Source organism: Aquarana catesbeiana, linkage group LG03 (genome assembly GCF_042186555.1).
Source record: "Aquarana catesbeiana isolate 2022-GZ linkage group LG03, ASM4218655v1, whole genome shotgun sequence".
NCBI lineage: Eukaryota > Metazoa > Chordata > Amphibia > Anura > Ranidae > Aquarana > Aquarana catesbeiana.
Window position 1 is genome coordinate 129041888 of NC_133326.1, and position 19901 is coordinate 129061788.

The 19901-nt window shown below is 42.1% G+C and overlaps 1 protein-coding gene across 1 annotated transcript in view; it reads left to right on the top strand.

The window, feature by feature from the left end:
• The window catches only part of LOC141131671 (cathepsin S-like), a 94484-nt gene that overhangs the window by 47661 nt on the left and 26922 nt on the right, over positions 1–19901 (top strand). The window contains exons 5-6 of the mRNA XM_073619216.1: positions 42–224; positions 11340–11499. Of these exons, the coding sequence (XP_073475317.1) occupies positions 42–224; positions 11340–11499 (343 nt within the window). The remainder of the gene's footprint in view (positions 1–41; positions 225–11339; positions 11500–19901) is intronic.

Sequence of the window (19901 nt, forward strand, 5' to 3'; positions counted from 1 at the left end):
ATGATCCATCTTATTTATTGTATTTGGATTTGACTCTATAGGTGGGCGTCCTGGAATCACGTTACTGCATTAAACAAAAGCGACTATTTAAATTCAGTGAGCAACAATTGATCGACTGTAATGATGGCAATGACGGCTGTTGTAGTGGAACATTTGAATCCAATTTTAAGTATGTTAGCGAAAATGGGATCATGGTGAGCAAGAAGTATGGATACATCGCAGGGGTAAAGTATTTTTCTCTTATTTATATACTTTATTTTCATATTAACCATAGTTGGATGTTTAATACAATATATTTAAAAACAATTGCCTCAAACAACAAAACTTTTGGGGCCCATTCACACTTTTGAGTTGTGGTAAAACATGCATGTTACTGCACCTGCTTTATGTGTGAATTCATTGTGAATGTCACCCCAATGTACCATACCGTAGAATGGAATGCCCAATACACCACAGTTCAGCACAATAACCAGTGGCAGCCCGTCCATATGGGGCGAAGGGGCACCACCCCCCCATCAATACACCCGGCCCCCTATTCTACATGTGAGGCGCCAAACGCATGGATTCCAATGGGGTTTTTTTGGGGTTTTTTAAGCACGCGATTAGAGTGTCAGAAACCATTAAATCAGACCAAGACAGAAGTACAAATATAAAAGCAGTGTTATAAAGTAATCACCATTTAGACTAAATTATCACACTAGACAGCGCTAATGTTGAGCATTTGAAACTTGTGGCCAACAACACATATATGGACAGTCTTATATCAGAGAAGAGTCCTTTAAAAGAAAATCCCTTATAAAGGGAAGTGATGAAAAGTTCACGGTGTAATTCAGATAATCAACAGGTGATCTTGAAAAAAACAATCCTCCACATGCACCTTCCACCGATCACTGTGAAATCCACCCGGTGACAAACACTCTCCCCCTAGGGGATTAAACTCACCAGAAAAGGGGAGTAATAAAACCTTCAGAGTCAGCAATCTTTAGAAGTAGTATGTTGCCATCATTACTATACACAGGGTCACAGGTTTGCAGGGCTCATAATGAATCAAAAAAAAGGAGAAAGAATGGTGCACATAGCGTAATCCTGTTTATTGCTTCAAAACCCCTTGCACATAGACAGACAGAGAACCCCCCTTCAATAAAAATACGTACATCAAATAAAACAAACAGTGAGCAATCAATCAAACAGGCAGGTATTGCCAGTGTGTACACTTCACCCAAAGCTGTCAGCGCCGCTACACAGGAAAGGCTCAGTACTTCCTGGTTGTGCAGATGACTCAGGTGGAGCGCACACATCACTTCCTGCGTCGTGTTGGCCAATGCCCTGACGCGTTTCGTCATATCCTTTGACTTCAACAGAGGGCGTGGCCACACGACGCAATGGCCAGCTTATATACCCCTCCACAGGCCGCTCAGCCAATCACAGCAAGACTAAGGCGAGGGCGGGTGCACGTCGCCAGCTCCAGCCTCACTGGCGGCTTACTGTAAACAGCGTGGAGGGACACAAAGGCGCTGCACTAATCCAATATAGTAAAAATGATTATAGAGTGGGCACAAGCAACCTTGATTAAAATACATTAATCAAAAAGCGTCACCACATGCATCTTAGCATTATGGAATACCATTCACAGGCAGCAAGTGCTATTTTAAAACCAAATCATAAATAAAATAAATAATAACATTGATGCATTTTAGAGTCGTCTAAAGGAAATCTAAAATCGAACACACTAGTTAATATGCATATACAGAATATACATGTAAAAAGGAAACTCTAATACGGTTACATACTAAAGACCTTCCTGCACTTTTATGCACATATATTTAGTGAAAACAATGTTTTATTATATAAGTATAAAGAGGAACCATCACAGCAATAATACTGCTAGATACAGTCCCCAACCTACAAGGCTATTGCTAGTTTTAATAATTACAGCAAAACCAGCAAATAATCAAAGAAAAAACATAAATTAGAAATAGAGAGGCAACGAAGTCGCATAAAAAAAAGGAAAAATTGAAAATCGCACAAATATTAAAAAACGCATAAATATTAAAAAGATAAAATTAATCAATATCTTATTATTTAAGACACTAACATCATATCAAAGGCACTCCTATCAGAGATAACAGGGATATGCCATAGACAGGGAGGCTGGAAAATCGCATGATAAATTAGAAACCGAATTAATCCCAATCTCTATGTAAGAATCAAGTAATCGTACAAACTGTACTACTGTAAGGAGACCAGACATATGTCACAAAGAAATAGGTCACTTTAACCACACAAGAGCAATATCAAACTGCCTACACAGATACTAGCAACATATAAGATCAACCATTAATCGCAAATATTAGTAATCGCTTATAAAGCAGTTGATATCCAAGTCCACATTGAGTCCCCTTGGCGACAAAGTGTCAGCCAAGAAGATCCACTGGGTCTCTCTTCTTGACAGATCACGAACCAGATTGGACCCTCTCCACTTTGGCCTCAAATGATCAACACCCCAAAACTTGAGGCCCGAGGGGTCTTGGTTATGTTTAAGCTTGAAATGAAGCGATACATTATGGTCTTTGAAGCCAATTTTTATGTTCGCTATGTGTTCTGCAATCCTGACCCTCAAAAGTCTTTTGGTGCGCCCTATGTACATAAGCCCACAAGGGCATTGCATAGCGTACACCACGTAAGCCGTATTGCACATAATAAATTCATTTATACTGAATTCTCTGCCATTAGAAGAGGATGTGAAACTTTCAAGAGCCCTCATTGGTCTACCAACTTCCCTACATGCCCGGCATCTCCTACAGCTATAGAACCCTTTTTTGTCCCAGAAGGTTAAAGGTCTGGAAGGGGGGTCAAGTACTTTACGTACTATCTTATCAGCAAAGCTGTGAGCTCTTCTATAAATAAATTTCGGTCTACATGGTAGGGATGGGCCCAGTGTTTTGTTCGTGCATAACACATGCCAATGGGCCTTGAAAATGTCTTCCACCTCCCTAAATTGGGAGTGAAACCCTGATATAAAGTTCCACTCATGGTTATCATTATTCTGGACCTTAGGTTGATCTATTAAAAAAGAATCTCTGGGTCGCACAGCCAACTCCTGAATGGTGGAGTCCAAAGTCTCCCCCACATAACCTTTTTCCACAAACTTTTTTCTAACAACTTGGGCCTGCCTTAGAAAGTCAGCATCATTGGAACAGTTTCTTTTCACCCTGGTAAGCTGACCCTTGGGTATATTTTTCAGCCACTTAGGGTGATGTCCACTACTAGTTGGTAAGTAGCTGTTGGAATCTGTGGGTTTAAAATAAACTTTAGTACCCAGTCCATCACCTTGTCTGAAGATGTTTACATCCAAGAAGTGAATGTCATTTTGACTAAAATCACTGGTTAGCCTGATGTTGTTGTTATTGGAATTAAGTTCATTCAGGAATTCCTGCAAACTATCTCTGGACCCTTCCCAGATAAAGAACAGGTCGTCTATGTACCTTTTATATAGCAACAGCTGAGTTCGGGTAGTGGAGAATATCTTTTTATCTTCCCATTCCCCCATAAACAAATTTGCTATGCTTGGGGCAAATTTTGCCCCCATAGCAACACCTCTACGTTGGGAGAAAAAATGCCCATCAAACCAGAAAAAATTATGGCTTAGACAAAAGTCTAATGCGTTTCTGATAAACACTTTCTGATTATGTGGCAGGTCATCACGCTGGCTTAGGGCCCAGTTAAGGGCTAAAAGGGCATCGTCATGTTGTATGACCGAATAGAGAGATGCCACGTCGGCTGTTGCTAGGTATAGTTCTTGTTTCCCTGTTAAATTCACCTGTTGTAGGATCTGTAAGAGACTCCTGGTGTCTCTCAAATACGCCTTAGTGCGTATAACGCTCTCCTGAAGGAAGTGGTCAAGGTATTGGCCCATCCGAGATGTGATGGAGCCAATACCATTGACTATTGGTCTCCCTGGAGGCTGATTCAGATCCTTGTGGATTTTGGGCAAGGTATAAATCGTGGGGATTCTGCTATCACTTGGTACAAGATACCTTCTTTCTTTGTTAGACAGAACCCCCATAGAGAAACCCATTTCAACCAAGTTCCTAAGATCCTTTTCATATTGCCCAGTGGGGTCTTTAGGTAGTCTCACATATGTTTGATCATCACTTAGCATCTCAGTAAGCTGATTCACATATGGGGGTTCTGTTATCTCTGATAGGAGTGCCTTTGATATGATGTTAGTGTCTTAAATAATAAGATATTGATTAATTTTATCTTTTTAATATTTGTGCGTTTTTTAATATTTGTGCGATTTTCAATTTTTCCTTTTTTTTATGCGACTTCGTTGCCTCTCTATTTCTAATTTATGTTTTTTCTTTGATTATTTGCTGGTTTTGCTGTAATTATTAAAACTAGCAATAGCCTTGTAGGTTGGGGACTGTATCTAGCAGTATTATTGCTTTGATGGTTCCTCTTTATACTTATATAATAAAACATTGTTTTCACTAAATATATGTGCATAAAAGTGCAGGAAGATCTTTAGTATGTAACCGTATTAGAGTTTCCTTTTTACATGTATATTCTGTATATGCATATTAACTAGTGTGTTCGATTTTAGATTTCCTTTAGACGACTCTAAAATGCATCAATGTTATTATTTATTTTATTTATGATTTGGTTTTAAAATAGCACTTGCTGCCTGTGAATGGTATTCCATAATGCTAAGATGCATGTGGTGACGCTTTTTGATTAATGTATTTTAATCAAGGTTGCTTGTGCCCACTCTATAATCATTTTTACTATATTGGATTAGTGCAGCGCCTTTGTGTCCCTCCACGCTGTTTACAGTAAGCCGCCAGTGAGGCTGGAGCTGGCGACGTGCACCCGCCCTCGCCTTAGTCTTGCTGTGATTGGCTGAGCGGCCTGTGGAGGGGTATATAAGCTGGCCATTGCGTCGTGTGGCCACGCCCTCTGTTGAAGTCAAAGGATATGACGAAACGCGTCAGGGTGTGGCCAACACGACGCAGGAAGTGACGTGTGCGCTCCACCTGAGTCATCTGCACAACCAGGAAGTACTGAGCCTTTCCTGTGTAGCGGCGCTGACAGCTTTGGGTGAAGTGTACACACTGGCAATACCTGCCTGTTTGATTGCTCACTGTTTGTTTTATTTGATGTACGTATTTTTATTGAAGGGGGGTTCTCTGTCTGTCTTTGTGCAAGGGGTTTTGAAGCAATAAACAGGATTACGCTATGTGCACCATTCTTTCTCCTTTTTTTTGATTCATTATGAGCCCTGCAAACCTGTGACCCTGTGTATAGTAATGATGGCAACATACTACTTCTAAAGAGTGCTGACTCTGAAGGTTTTATTACTCCCCTTTTCTGGTGAGTTTAATCCCCTAGGGGGAGAGTGTTTGTCACCGGGTGGATTTCACAGTGATCGGTGGAAGGTGCATGTGGAGGATTGTTTTTTTCAAGATCACCTGTTGATTATCTGAATTACACCCTGAACTTTTCATCACTTCCCTTTATAAGGGATTTTCTTTTAAAGGACTCTTCTCTGATATAAGACTGTCCATATATGTGTTGTTGGCCACAAGTTTCAAATGCTCAACATTAGCGCTGTCTAGTGTGATAATTTAGTCTAAATGGTGATTACTTTATAACACTGCTTTTATATTTGTTTTTTTCTCTGGTTTGAGACGGCCGCTGCTCACTAGATTGTCTCTCTGCTTAGACAGACACAGTGGAGTTCAATCTTATTTATGTCTAACTTTTAATTGCATACTGATGTTTATTCACGGTTATGCACCTGTGAATATTTACTTATTCTTTTTTGTTTAATATTAATATATCTACATCTTGGGTCTGTTTGGGTGTTTGGCGCTGAGCGGTGTTTCTGCGGGCCTGGTGAAACACTTATATATCTTTAAGACAGAAGTACAGTTAAATCACACTTGTTTAATAATAAAATTAAAAGAACAAACATAGTCAAAACATAGCCAGAGTTCAGGAACCGGATAGTCAGACAAGCCAAACGTCAGGGAGCCAGAGATGAACGTAGTAAAACAGCAAGCAGGATCTGGAGCCAGAAGGGATGTCAGCCAAACAAGTCTATTAACAGGAATGCAGGAGAGCATCTCTGTGATGTGGACTAAGGCCCCTTTCACACTGGGGCGGTAGGGGGCGTCGGCGGTAAAACAGTGCTATTTTTAGCGCTGTTTTACCGCGGTATTCGGACGCTAGCGGTGCGGTTTTACCCCCCCGCTGGCAGCCGAAAAAGGGTTAAAACCACTCGTACAGCGCGGCTATAGCCGCGGTATAGCCGCGCTGTCCCATTGATTTCAATGGGCAGGAGCGGTGAAGGAGCGGTGAATACACCGCTCCTTCACCGCTCCAAAGATGCGGCTCACAGGACTTTTTTCACCGTCCTGCCAGTACACCGCTTCAGTGTGAAAGCCCTCGGGCTTTCACACTGAACAAACAGCGGAGGCTGTTTAGGGGCGGTTTGCAGGCGGTATTTTTAGCGCAATAACGCCTGCAAACCGCCCCAGTGTGAAAGGGGCCTAAGGCGAAGGCAGAGATCCTCTGGGCTGGAAGGCTTAAGTAGGCAGGACTGATGAGCAGGATATCATAAACAGCTGAGTAACTGTGGAGAGATAGGAGCTGGCAATTAGCCAACAGCTGAGCTGCCAGCTCAGAGAAGGAAGGGCTGAGCCCAGCCCTGACATAGAGCCAGAGGCTCTAATAGGCTTCAAAAAAGGGTGGGCACTCACTTGTGTGACAATAGCGAATTAATATTCAATATTCACGCTCTTCCGTAGGGTGCCACTCTGGGGGCTCTGCCGTAAGGTGCCACGCTGGGGGCTCTGCTGCAGGGTGCTGCTCTGAGGCTTCTGCCGTAGGGTGCTACTCTGGGGGCTCTGCCGTAGGGTGCCACACTGGGGGCTCTGCCGTAGGGTGCTACTCTGGGGCCTCTGCCGTAGGGTGCCACTCTGGGGGCTCTGCCGTAGGGTGCCACTTTGGGGGCTCTGCTGTAGGGTGCTACTCTGGGGGCTCTGCCGTAAGGTGCCACACTGGGGCTCTCCCGTAGGGTGCTACTCTGAGGGTTCTGCCATAGGGTGCTACTGTGGGGGATCTGCCGTAAGGTGCTACTCTGGGGGCTATGCCATAGAGTGCCACTCTGGGGGCTATGCCGTAAGGTGCCACTCTGGGGGCTATGCCGTAAGGTGCCACTCTGGGGGCTATGCCGTAAGGTGGGACTCTGATGTAAGGGGGGACTCTGTGGACATTGATATATAGGGAGAATGTTGGGGATTTGATGTGAGGGAGGACTCTGATGTGAGCGTAGCCCTCATCCTGACTGCTGTACTCTATATGTTGTTTTATTCATTACTTACTCCTGACCAACATACTCTGTACATTATACTGTACATAGACCTGACCAAGGTGTTCAATGCCTCAACAGTTTCTGGTTTTAATTAAGTTCTTCTGTAAGGTATGCCCATTGTTTGCCATGGTGCGCTTTGCGTGCCGCAGGTCATCATCTCCCTGGTAGGGATTCCAGTGCAGTATTTTAACCAGGGGCCCATGATGCTGTTAAGGTGGCACTGCCCATGAGAGGCTCCTGGTGCCTTTACTGGGTCGCCAGCTTTAAGTCTCCTGCCACTCTGCATGTCGCCGAGCTTGGTGCCTCTCCGCATGGGTTATCCCCACATTAATATTGCGTCAAAAAGATGGCTGCCACGTGGGGACCATCTGTAAGTCTGAGGGCCCCATAATCTTCTATGCCCGGGGGCCTCATGGGTTGTCAGTCCGCCCCTGGTCTTGTGCTTATTTGCCCATTACAGTATGTTGGTAGCCCACTCATAATGAATGGGCTATCTTACCATAAGACTGGTTTAACGTGTGATGTAACGCATATTAGCACACATACACTCATTCACAGCAATGAATTACTAAAATGTGAACAGATCCTTGGGGGTCTATGTATAAACAGTTCGCTGAACAAATGTGACGCATATCTGCTCAGCTACGACAATTGCTATAATCAATGTTATATAACTATCTCGTATAATCAAAGCACCATCTAGTGGCCAAAATGTGGTATTTATTTTTGAAAACCTCAATCCAGATTTTTATTTTAGCCACTAGATGGAGCTTTGATCATAGGAGATAGTTACATAACATGCAATAGGGCAAGTTTCCTTTTAGCTGACTGGATGTGTGTTACATTTATTCAGCGCACTGTCTATACATAGACCCCCAATCATTTCATTATCTGTCAGTAGTAATTACCAAAAATACATTTTGTAATTTCTATAATGACAAATATTAACAATAGAATAATATATTACTTTAAAATATAAAAAAAAAAATTCAAAAGAATGCTCAAGTTAAAACGCCAATAAAAGGCTAATAAATCCTTAACCCCTTTACCACAACAATACGCACATACACTATATTGTCAAACGTATAGGGACGCCTGTCTTTACATGTACATGAACTTTAATGGTATCCCAGTCTTAGTCTGTAGGGTTCAATATTTAGTTGGCCCACCCTTTGCAGCTGCAACAGCTTCAAGTCTTCTGGGAAGGCTGTCCACAAGGTTTAGGTGTGTGTCTATGGGAATGTTTGACCATTGTTCCCGAAGCGCATTTGTGAGGTCAGACACTGATGTTGGATGAGATGGCCTGGCTCACAGTCTGTGCTCTGATTTATCCCAAAGGTGTTCTATTGGGTTGAGGTCAGGACTCTGTGCAGGCTAGTCAAGTTCCTTTACCCCAAATTCAATCATCCATGTCTTATATGGACCTTGCTTTGTGCACTGGTGCACAGTCATGTTGGAACAGGAAGGGGCCATCCCCAAACTGTTTCCACAAAGTTGGGAGCATGAAATTGGCTAAAATGTCTTGGTATGCTAATGCCTTAAGAGTTCCCTTCACTGGAACTAAGGGACCAAGCTCAACCCCTGGAAAACAACCCCACGCCACAATCCCCCCTCCACCAAATGATTTGGACCAGTGCACAGAGAAAGGTCTATAAAGACATGAATGAGCGAGTTTGGGGTGGAGGAACTAGACTTGCCTGCACCCCCTGACCTCAACCCGATAGAACACCTTTGTGATGAAAACAGCGGAGACTGCAAGCCAGGCCTTCTTGTCCAACATCAGTGCCTGACCTCACAAATGTGTTTCTGGAAGACTGGTCAAACATTCCTATAGACACGCTCCTAAATCTTGTGGACAGCCTTCCCAGATGAGTTGAAGCTGTTATAGCTGCAAAGGGTGGGCCAACTTAATATTGAACCCTACGGACTAAGACTGGGATGCCAGTAAAGTTCATGTGCGTGTAAAGGCAGGTTTCCCAATACTTTTGACAATATAGTGTACCTCTATGTGACAACAGGGTGAGTGGGTCTTACCTACCAGCCGCTGCATACATACATCTCTGTGTTGTTCTGGGGCATGCTTCATTGGCGCTCCCATAACTGTATCTGAATTGTTGTTGTTGACAGTTCAGGGTCAACTACAGGCAATCAGGAGCTGGTAGGACAGGCTGCCAATGACATCAGCACTGTGCAGCTGGCTCTTAGCATCAGCACCTGGTTAATCAAACATACTAACATTGTTTTCTGCATTGTTTCTATCTACATTCTGCTTACTAATGAAAGTACAGTGTATTCTACATTCAAGGCCTCAGAAAAAAGAGAAAGGGAAAAAGTAAAAAGAGTAATGGTATAGGAAGAGAATCCCTGAAACAAAGAGAGAACTAGGACGGAGATCATAGGCATGCACACAGGGTGTGCCAGGTGTGCCCAGGCACACCCTAATCACCCTGTGCAGCACAGATCAGCAACGGGTTGGGTCGCAGACGATCCCATAAAGCGAAGGAGTGGGATAGGGTGGGTGATCATATTAAGGGACAATCTTTTGTAACCAATTTTATATTTGAACTCCAAACAAGCAGCTAAATACACAGATACACAGTGGTTCTAAAGGCAGGTTTTAAAATCTGAATGAATGAGTATTAAATGTCGCACTAGGGACCTATGTTACGGCTGCTGCCTTACCCCAATTACCCCACCGATGGTGGCCTTTACAAAAGTGAATAAGGAGAGGTATGGGTGGTGCTGCCCCGTATTGGTATATGGTGTGTGTACAAATAAATTGAAGATAAAAATAAATCATTGTACACTGTTGCTTTAAATAAAGTGCTGAAACAAATATATGTGTCTCAATTTGTTATATTACCTGTTAGGAGTCACATCAGGTCCTAACAGGTGATATAACACATTGAGACACACATTTTTGTTTCAGCACTTTATTTAAAAGCAACAGTGCAAGGTGATTTATTTTTACCATTAATTTATTTGTACTCACACCATATACCAGTACGGGGCAGCGCCATCCATACCTCACCTTTTTTTATCTTAACCAATTCCATTCTTTACCCTGTGCTTAGACATTGAAAGAAAATCAGCAGACTGATGAACTAGTCACTCTTTCACTTTGCTTTATACTACAGCACAATTGTTTGGCTCCTTGTACTGCTTCTCCCAGTTTGAGCTTTGCTGTACAGGAATTACAAGCTGATATTAGGTCAATTTTAGGTACACTTTCTGCATAAATTTAATGATGTATTAATAAAAACCAAGCTGCATTAATTTATGCATTTTATATTCATCTGAAGTTGCACATTTAAGCCATTTCTAACAGTTTTTTGACATAATTTATTAATATACGCAATATTTCTAAAGTAACACACATGAATTTAAAGAATAAATTAGGCTTGTATGGTTAGTACAGCACTATGACAGTGGCCATCATAAATAATTGTAGTATTGTGAAAGAGGAAACTCCTGCGCTGTCGAGGGGGGGGGGGGGGGCTACGCTAAAAGGACACTGCTGCAACACCTAAGTACTGATCCAAAGCAGGACAAATGAGACAAAAGTGGGGGAAGATGGTAGTTGCGCTGTGATGAAGGGGGGGGGGGGGGTATCTACCTCTTTTTTATCTACGTTCAGCAGATTCTTTTCAGTTCAGAGGACACGTTTTCATTTTTTATTCAAGAAAATGCATCAACTTTTAAAATATTTTTGCACAGTTCACTATTTTTCCCACCACCATTTAGCCGGTCAGTATGTTATAAATGTGGTCTAAAACGACTGGTGTGTAGACTTCCAAAAATGTAATACCTGGAGATGCCATTCTAATTTCGGTGATCACATTTTTATTAAAACACTTTCTGGATGTGTTTTCTGAACTTCAGTACAGAATTGAAACTATGGAACAAGTATTATTATCAGCCATTTTACATACAATGTTTTCTCTCTGGTTTTTCCATTCAGCAATCTGAGTGTCACTACGACCCCAAGAAAGCAGTAACAGTAAAGGTCTCCAAATATTACACCCTCTTAGGAGAAGACAGTATTGCTAATGCAGTGACAGAAGATGGGCCAGTTGCAGTAACTATGGGCGTTTCTCCAGAATTCCTCTTGTATAATGGAGGTAATTTGACATATATTTGTTTTATGTAGTTAGTTTGTTATTACGTATATGTAATATTCTGAATGTATATGTGATGTTTCTGGGTGTGTGATAATGAATTCAACTTTACAATTAGTTGTTTAAAGAACATCTCTAGGAAATTTGGGAATCCTCTCTTATTTTCTGAAGACTCTATACAATATCATGAACCAGCCCTCCACCATACCTTCCTGTTTTTATCAGCATCCAAGCTACAATGCACATTTATCTGCACAAACCAACATTACCATACAAAGTTTCTCCATCAGAACAAATGTATTAGTATGGTTAGATTTTGGTCTTTCAAATCTCTATAAACAACAATGGTTACAATGGTGAGGATGGTAACCCTAGAAAAATGAATTACTTTTCCATGAAGGCGCCCTTTTAGAATATAGAATGGATTCCATCTTAGGTGTCCAGGGATAAGCCAAATGTAACTGGTGATTTGTACATATATACTATAAATATATATATATATATATATATATATATATATATATATATATATACATGTACACATGTATACAGTATTTCACAAAAGTGAGTACATCCCTCACATTTTTGTAAATATTTTAACTTTTCATGTGACAACACTGAAGAAATGACACTTTGCTACAATATAAAGTAGTGAGTGTACAGCTTGTATAACAGTGTAAATTTGCTGTCCCTTCAAAATAACTCAACACACAGCCATTAATGTCTAAACTGCCGGCAACAAATGTGAGTACACCTCTAAGTGAAAATGTCCAAATTGGGCCCAAAGTGGCAATATTTTGTGTGGCCACCATTATTTTCCAGCACTGCCTTAACCCTCTTGGGCATGGAGTTCACCAGAGCTTCACAGGTTGCCATTGGTGTCCTCTTCCACTCCTCCATGACGACATCACGGAGTTGGTGGATGTTAGAGACCTTGCGCTCCTCCACCTTCCATTTGAGGATGCCCCACAGATGCTCAGTAGGGTTTAGGTCTGGAGACATGCTTGGCCAGTCCATCACCTTTACCTCAGCTTCTTTAGCAAGGCAGTGGTCGTCTTGGAGTGTGTTTGGGGTCGTTATGTTGGAATATTGCCGTGCAGCTCAGTCTCTGAAGGGAAGGGATCATGCTCTGCTTCAGTATGTCACAGTACATGTTGTCATTCATAATTCCTGCAATGAACTGTAGCTCCCCAGTGCCGGCAGCACTCATGCAGCCCCAGACAATGACACTCCCACCACCATGCTTGACTGTAGGCAAGACACACTTGTCTTTGTACTTCTCACCTTGTTGCCACCACACACGCTTGACAGCATCTGAACCAAATAAGTTTATCTTGGTCTCATCAGACCACAGGACATGGTTCCAGTAATCCATGTCCTTAGTCTGCTTGTCTTCAGCAAACTGTTTGTGGGCTTTCTTGGGCATCATCTTTAAAAGAGGCTTCCTTCTGGGACGACAGCCATGCAGACTAATTTGATGCAGTGTGCGGCGTATGGTCTGAGCACTGACTGGCTGACCCCCCATCCCTTCAACCTCTGCAGCAATGCTGGCAGCACTCATGCGTCTATTTCCCAAAGACAAATTCTGGATATGATGCTGAAGACGTGCACTCAACTTCTTTGGTCGACCATGGCGAGGCCTGTTCTGAGTGGAACTTGTCCTGTTAAACCGCTGTATGGTCTTGGCCACCGTGCTGCAGCTTAGTTTCAGGGTCTTGGCAATCTTCCTATAGCCAAGGCCATCTTTATGTAGAGCAACAATTCTTTTTTTTCAGATCCTCAGAGAGTTCTTTGCCATGAGGTGCCATGTTGAACATACAGTGACCAGTATGCAGAGTGAGAGCGAGAACACCAAATTTAACACATCTGCTCCCCATTCACACCTGAGACCTTGTAACACTAACGAGTCACATGACACTGGGGAGGGAAAATGGCTAATTAGGCCCAATTTGGACATTTTCACTTAGGGGTTTACTTACTTTTGTTGCCTGCAGCTTAGATATTAATTGCTGTGTGTCGAGTTATTTTGAGGGGTCGCCAAATTTACACGCTGTACACTCACTACTTTACATTGTAGCAAAGTGTCATTTCTTCAGTGTTGTCACAGGAAAAGATATAATTAATTATTTACAAAAATGTGAGGGATGTACTCACTTTTGTGAGATACTGTGTATATATATATATATATATATATATATATACACACACACACATATACACACACACACACACACACACACATACACACACATATACATACATACATACATACACACATATACATATACACGGGGGGTTATTTACTATAGGAAAATCCACTTTGCACTGCAAGTGCACTTGAAAGTAAAGTCGCTGTAGATTCGAGGGGGACATGCAAGGAAAATAAAAAACAGCATTTTAGCTTGTACATGATTGGATGATAAAATCAGCAGACCTTCCACTCATTTCAGATCTACCCCTTAGATTTAGAGCAACTGTACTTCCAAGTGCACTTACAGTGCAAAGTGGATTTGCCTTTCGCAAATAACCCCCGCAGTGCCTTGCAAAAGTATTGTATATGTAATGGCAGATCATGTGACACTTAGATTGCACACAGGTGTAGAGGCGTATCTAGTGAAAATGGTGCCTATGGCAAGCACTGAAACTGCGCCCCTGTCAAAACATTTGAAACCCATCTTTCAGATAACCTTAGCAGAAAAGACAGCTAACAAAATGACAAGTCAAGCTCTTTAATCTTTCAATTAACAAATTATGGATTGGCACTACATAAAAATTACAACGGCACCTTCCTTGCTTTCACTAATGCAAACTGGTCTATGATGTGCTCAAAGTCATTTTTTTTCTGTTTCTACACTCAGCACACACATAATGGTCCGCAGGCACACACCGATACAAAAATCATTGATGATACCAACACTGGCACTCACAGTTATTAAAATACATTGGTGCACACAGTAACTCATACAAAAACAATGACACACACACTCAATGCACACACATAATCGTTAACATACACTGACATACATACCAGTATGATGTCAGTGTAACTGTGTGTGTGTGTGTGTGTGTGTGTGTGTGTGTGTGTGTGTGTATATATAAATATGTATATTACAGGAGGAGATGGTCAGAGACTGCAGACATAGTGAAGGAGATGATCAGAGACTGCAGACATAGTACAGGAGATGATCAGAGACTGCATACATAGTACAGGAGATGATCAGAGACTGCATACATAGTACAGGAGATGATCAGAGACTGCAGACATAGTACAGGAGATGATCAGAGACTGCAGACATAGTACAGGAGATGATCAGAGACTGCAGACATAGTACAGGAGATGATCAGAGACTGCAGACATAATACAGGAGATGATCAGAGACTGCAGACATAATACAGGAGATGATCAGAGACTGCAGACATAATACAGGAGATGATCAGAGACTGCAGACATAGTACAGGAGATGATCAGAGACTGCAGACATAGTACAGGAGCTCAAAGACTGCAGTTTCTGGCTTACCAACAGTCTATTTCCCAAGCACAATTAGTAAGATAATAAATGGTTAAAAAGTCTGTGAAGATCCAAGCCTGACCAGCCCAAATACTGAAAGGCCATATAAAAACCAAACAAATCAAATCATCGGGAGTACTGTGTCACACTCTTGCAGCGTCTTCCAGAAGTCTAATCATCAGTGTGCTCACCCGTCCTGTGTGCAGTGTAAATAGATAAAGAGAAGAGCGAGGGGAATAATTCTCTAACCAGTGTGGGTGCTGGCTGATCTGCATACAGGACAGGTGAGCTGCTGCTGCTTAGACTTCTGCAGCTGTGACACAGTTTGAGAGAGAGAGACCCATCTCCTGATATCACCTTTGCCATGAGCACTCCTCCATCCTCATTACATGTCACAAACACTCCTCCTGGTATCAGCTCTGTAATGAGCTCCCACCTTCTCCTGTCCTCGCCTTATCTATAAACTCCCTCCCCCGCTCAGCCTGTATCACTCATCTGTTCTGCTGTCTTTCAGGGCAGCCCAGGCCACAGCGTCCCCCCCCCCTCCTCCTGGGCACTGTGCTGAGGCTCCCAGAGAGTGGGTGACAGGCACCTCCGAGCTCTGCGCCCTCAGGACTGAGGAAACCAACACCATTAGCAACATGCAACAGGTGGCAGCCATTTCTCTTGTCATGTGATGGCAGTCAGCTGACACTTCTGAGAGCTGATTGGCTAGGACTCCCCTGCTATCTATTTAGCTCGTAGCTGGCTGCTACATCCCTCCCAGCACACTGTGTGGGCGGCGCCGGGTGAGAGCGGAGCAGTTCAAGTTTTTTAGAGGGGGGTCAGACACCTCAGCTCAGTTCATCCATGCCCAAAAATGATTTTTCTGGAAACAACCTGGGACGGCCGCAGGTCCAAAACCGGGAATGTGCCAACAAAATTGTAACTGTTGCTGGCAAGTATGTGATAAGTGCCTTGCTGCCCAGCCACTCACGAGCGCCCCCTTCACATGGCGCCCATGGCACTTGCCATATCTGCCATACCCTGGATACGCCACTGCACAGGTGGACATCATTTCACTAATTATGCGACTTCTGAAGGTAATTGATTGCAACAGAGCTTTTTATGGGCTTCATAACAAAGGGGGTGAATACATACGCACATGCCAATTATCTGGGAACATAATTATAACAATATTTCGGCAGTTTTTCTCACGGGAATAAAATATATTAGAATGTTGATTTATACATTTAAAGTTGGCTGTGGGGGGTTAATTTCAAACTGGGGTGCAAGTGCAAATAAATTAAAGCCTTATTCCATATTTTGTGTTGCTTCAAATAGTTTATTTGAGCCAAGCTGACCTAAACAAATTATTTCCTTAAACGCAACCGCTGTCCGCACTGTAAAATCTGTATTTAGCATCAGCTAAACACAGTATACAGCGCTGTGTTTCAGCAGCGTTACAGGGACTTCTCATCCTGTCCCCCCACCCAAATCTTTTTTTGAGGCCCCCCTCCACCCCTACATATACGCACGTACGAACGTAAACTTACACTTTGGGGGTGTCTATGCATAAAAATGTTGATTGCTATACACATGTTACATATTGCCACGCATGCCAGAGTAAGAGCAATAATTCTAGCACCTCTAGACCTCCTCTGTAACACTAAACTGATGACCTATAGAGGGCTTTTGAAGCGTTACCTATAGAAAATATAGGGTACTAAGCTTTGTCGCCCACACAAATTTAAGATTTGGCATGTTGGGTATCTGCAGTGGGGCAAAAAAGTATTTAGTCAGCCACCAATTGTGCAAGTTCTCCCACTTAAAAAGATGAGAGAGGCCTGTAATTGTCATCATAGGTATAGCTCAACTATGAGAGACAAAATGTGGAAACAAATCCGGACAATCACATTGTCTGATTTGGAAAGAATTTATTTGCAAATTGGTGGAAAATAAGTATTTGGTCAATATCAAAAGTTCATCTCAATACTTTGTTATATATCCTTTGTTGGCAATGACAGAGGTCAAACGTTTTCTGTAAGTCTTCACAAGGTTGTCACACACTGTTGCTGGTATGTTGGCCCATTCCTCCATGCAGATCTCCTCTAGAGCAGTGATGTTTTGGGGCTGTCGCTGGGCAACACGGACTTTCAACTCCCTCCAAAGGTTTTCTATGGGGTTGAGATCTGGAGACTGGCTAGGCCACTCAAAAGACCTTGAAATGCTTCTTGCGAAGCCACTCCTTCGTTGCCCGGGTGGTGTGTTTGGGATCATTGTCATGCTGAAAGACCCAGCCACGTTTCATCTTCAATGCCCTTGCTGATGGGAGGAGGTTTGCACTCAAAATCTCACGATACATGGCCCCATTCATTCTTTCATGTACATGGATCAGTCGTCCTGTTCCCTTTGCAGAAAAACAGCCCCAAAGCATGATGTTGCCACCCCCATGCTTCACAGTAGGTATGGTGTTCTTTGGTTGCAACTCAGCATTCTCTCTCCTCCAAACACGACGAGTTGTGTTTCTACCAAACAGTTCTACTTTGGTTTCATCTGACCATATGACATTCTCCCAATCCTCTTCCGGATCATCTAAATGCTCTCTAGCAAACCTCAGATGGGCTCGGACATGTACTGGCTTAAGCAGGGGGACACATCTGGCACTGTAGGATCTGAGTCCCTGGCGGCGTAGTGTGTTAATGATGGTAGCTTTTGTTACGTTGGTCCCAGCTCTCTGCAAGTTATTCACTAGGTCCCCCCGTGTGGTTCTGGGATTTTTGCTCACCGTTCTAGTGATCATTTTGACCCCACGTGGTGAGATCTTGCGTGAAGCCCCAGATTGAGGGAGATTATCAGTGGTCTTGTATGTCTTCCATTTTCTAATTATTGCTCCCACAGTTGATTTCTTCACACCAAGCTGCTTGCCTATTGCAGATTCAGTCTTCCCAGCCTGGTGCAGGTCTACAATTTTGTTTCTGGTGTCCTTTGACAGCTCTTTGGTCTTCATCATAGTGGAGTTTGGAGTGTGACTGTTTGAGGTTGTGGACAGGTGTCTTTTATACTGATAACAAGTTCAAACAGGTGCCATTTATACAGGTAATGAGTGGAGGACAGAGGAGCCTCTTAAAGAAGAAAATACAGGTCTGCGAGAGACAGAAATCTTGCTTGTTTGTAGGTGACCAAATACTTATTTTCCACCATAATTTGCAAATAAATTCTTTCAAAAATCAGACAATGTGATTGTCTGGATTTGTTTCCACATTTTGTCTCTCGTAGTTGAGGTATACCTATGATGACAATTACAGGCCTCTCTCATCTTTTTAAGTGGGAGAACTTGCACAATTGGTGGCTGACTAAATACTTTTTGCCCTACTGTATGCACTCAGTGCAACCTCGTCTTTTATATTCTACAATTTTGGGTAATTTATTGCGTTTGTTTACCCTAAAATTCACTTTGCGACTTTTGCAATAGTATTGTGTGACATAAAGAATTGGATCTACCACTATTTTATTCTCGAGGGTGTCTGCTTTCAGAAAATATATAATATTTGGGGGGTTTTGTGTAATCTTCAGGCCTAAAATGATTTTTTAAACATGTGCTCTGGCAGAAAAAAGGTTAAAGTAACACAACTTGAAGTAAGGCTCTAATACTGGGAAAGTACTCATTGCAATATGTGTGTCTTTTTTGGGGAATAAGTCATACTTTAATATTTATTATTACATTTAAATATAGCTTTTGGGGGGCCTGTTCAAATCTGGGCTTGAGCACAAATAAATTAATACAGAGAAGATACTTATGACAATATTTGGGATGTTTTTTTCCTAGGAATAAATGAGGCTTCAATGGCGCTGTTTATAGTTAAAAATTTCCGAATGTGGTCCTGTTTAAATTAGGGCTTAGAGCTAATAGGTTTTATACTGCAAATGTAGGCCAAACATTTGTTTGAGGGCCTTCATCTGAGAAAAAATAACACTCTAATGTTGATTTCTAGATTTCACAATATTTGTTGGAGGTTGTTTCCAAATTAGGTCCCAGTGCAAATAATTTTATGCTGGGATGTAGGGGAAACATTTTTGTGTGTTTTTTAAAAAAAAAAATTACACTGTAATATTGATTTCTAGATTTTAAAATGGCTGTTGGGGGTCCTGTTCCAGTTTGAGCCTACTACAAGTGATTCAGTACTGAGTATGTACAGAGGCAGAGGTTATGTACATGTAGCTAGTAGGGGGTCTGTTATTGTCTGGACCATTGACTATAGCCAGCATAGCACGCTGTAATTTTAAAATGTACTATAAATCCTGTCGGGTCTCTACTTGTGTAATCGCAGCCCAGAAAAGTCACTTACATAGTGTGCAATTTAATGTTGGGATCCTGTTGGGAAATGGTACAAATGATTAAATACTGGGCGTGCGAGTACCAAAATATTTTGAGGGAACATTTCTGTTCACTCTATTGCACTATTGTTTTCTTAATTTTGCAAAGGAAGATGGGGGCCCTACATTAAACAGGGCCTAGTGCAAATGATTAAATACTTTTCTAGATGCGCACAAATCATTTGGGATTACATTTTTTGTGAAAATATTACACTGTAATGTTGATTTCTTTATGAGAAAATGGCTGGTGGAACCCTGTTCAAAATGTGGTCTAGTACAAGCGATTCAATAGTGCTTACATACGCTACAAGAGTTTGTGGTCTTTTTTTCCAGTTAAATAAATAAAATGTAATGTTGATGGTTTCATTAAAAACGGAGTGGTATGTGTCCTGTTCAAAATTCGACCTTGTTAAAGTGCCTAAACACTGTGCATAGAGTCAATATAGTTTTTTATTTGTTGCTTAAAAAGCAGCTTACACACTTATGCCCCGTACACACGGTCGGACTTTGTTCGGACATTCCGATAACAAAATCCTAGGA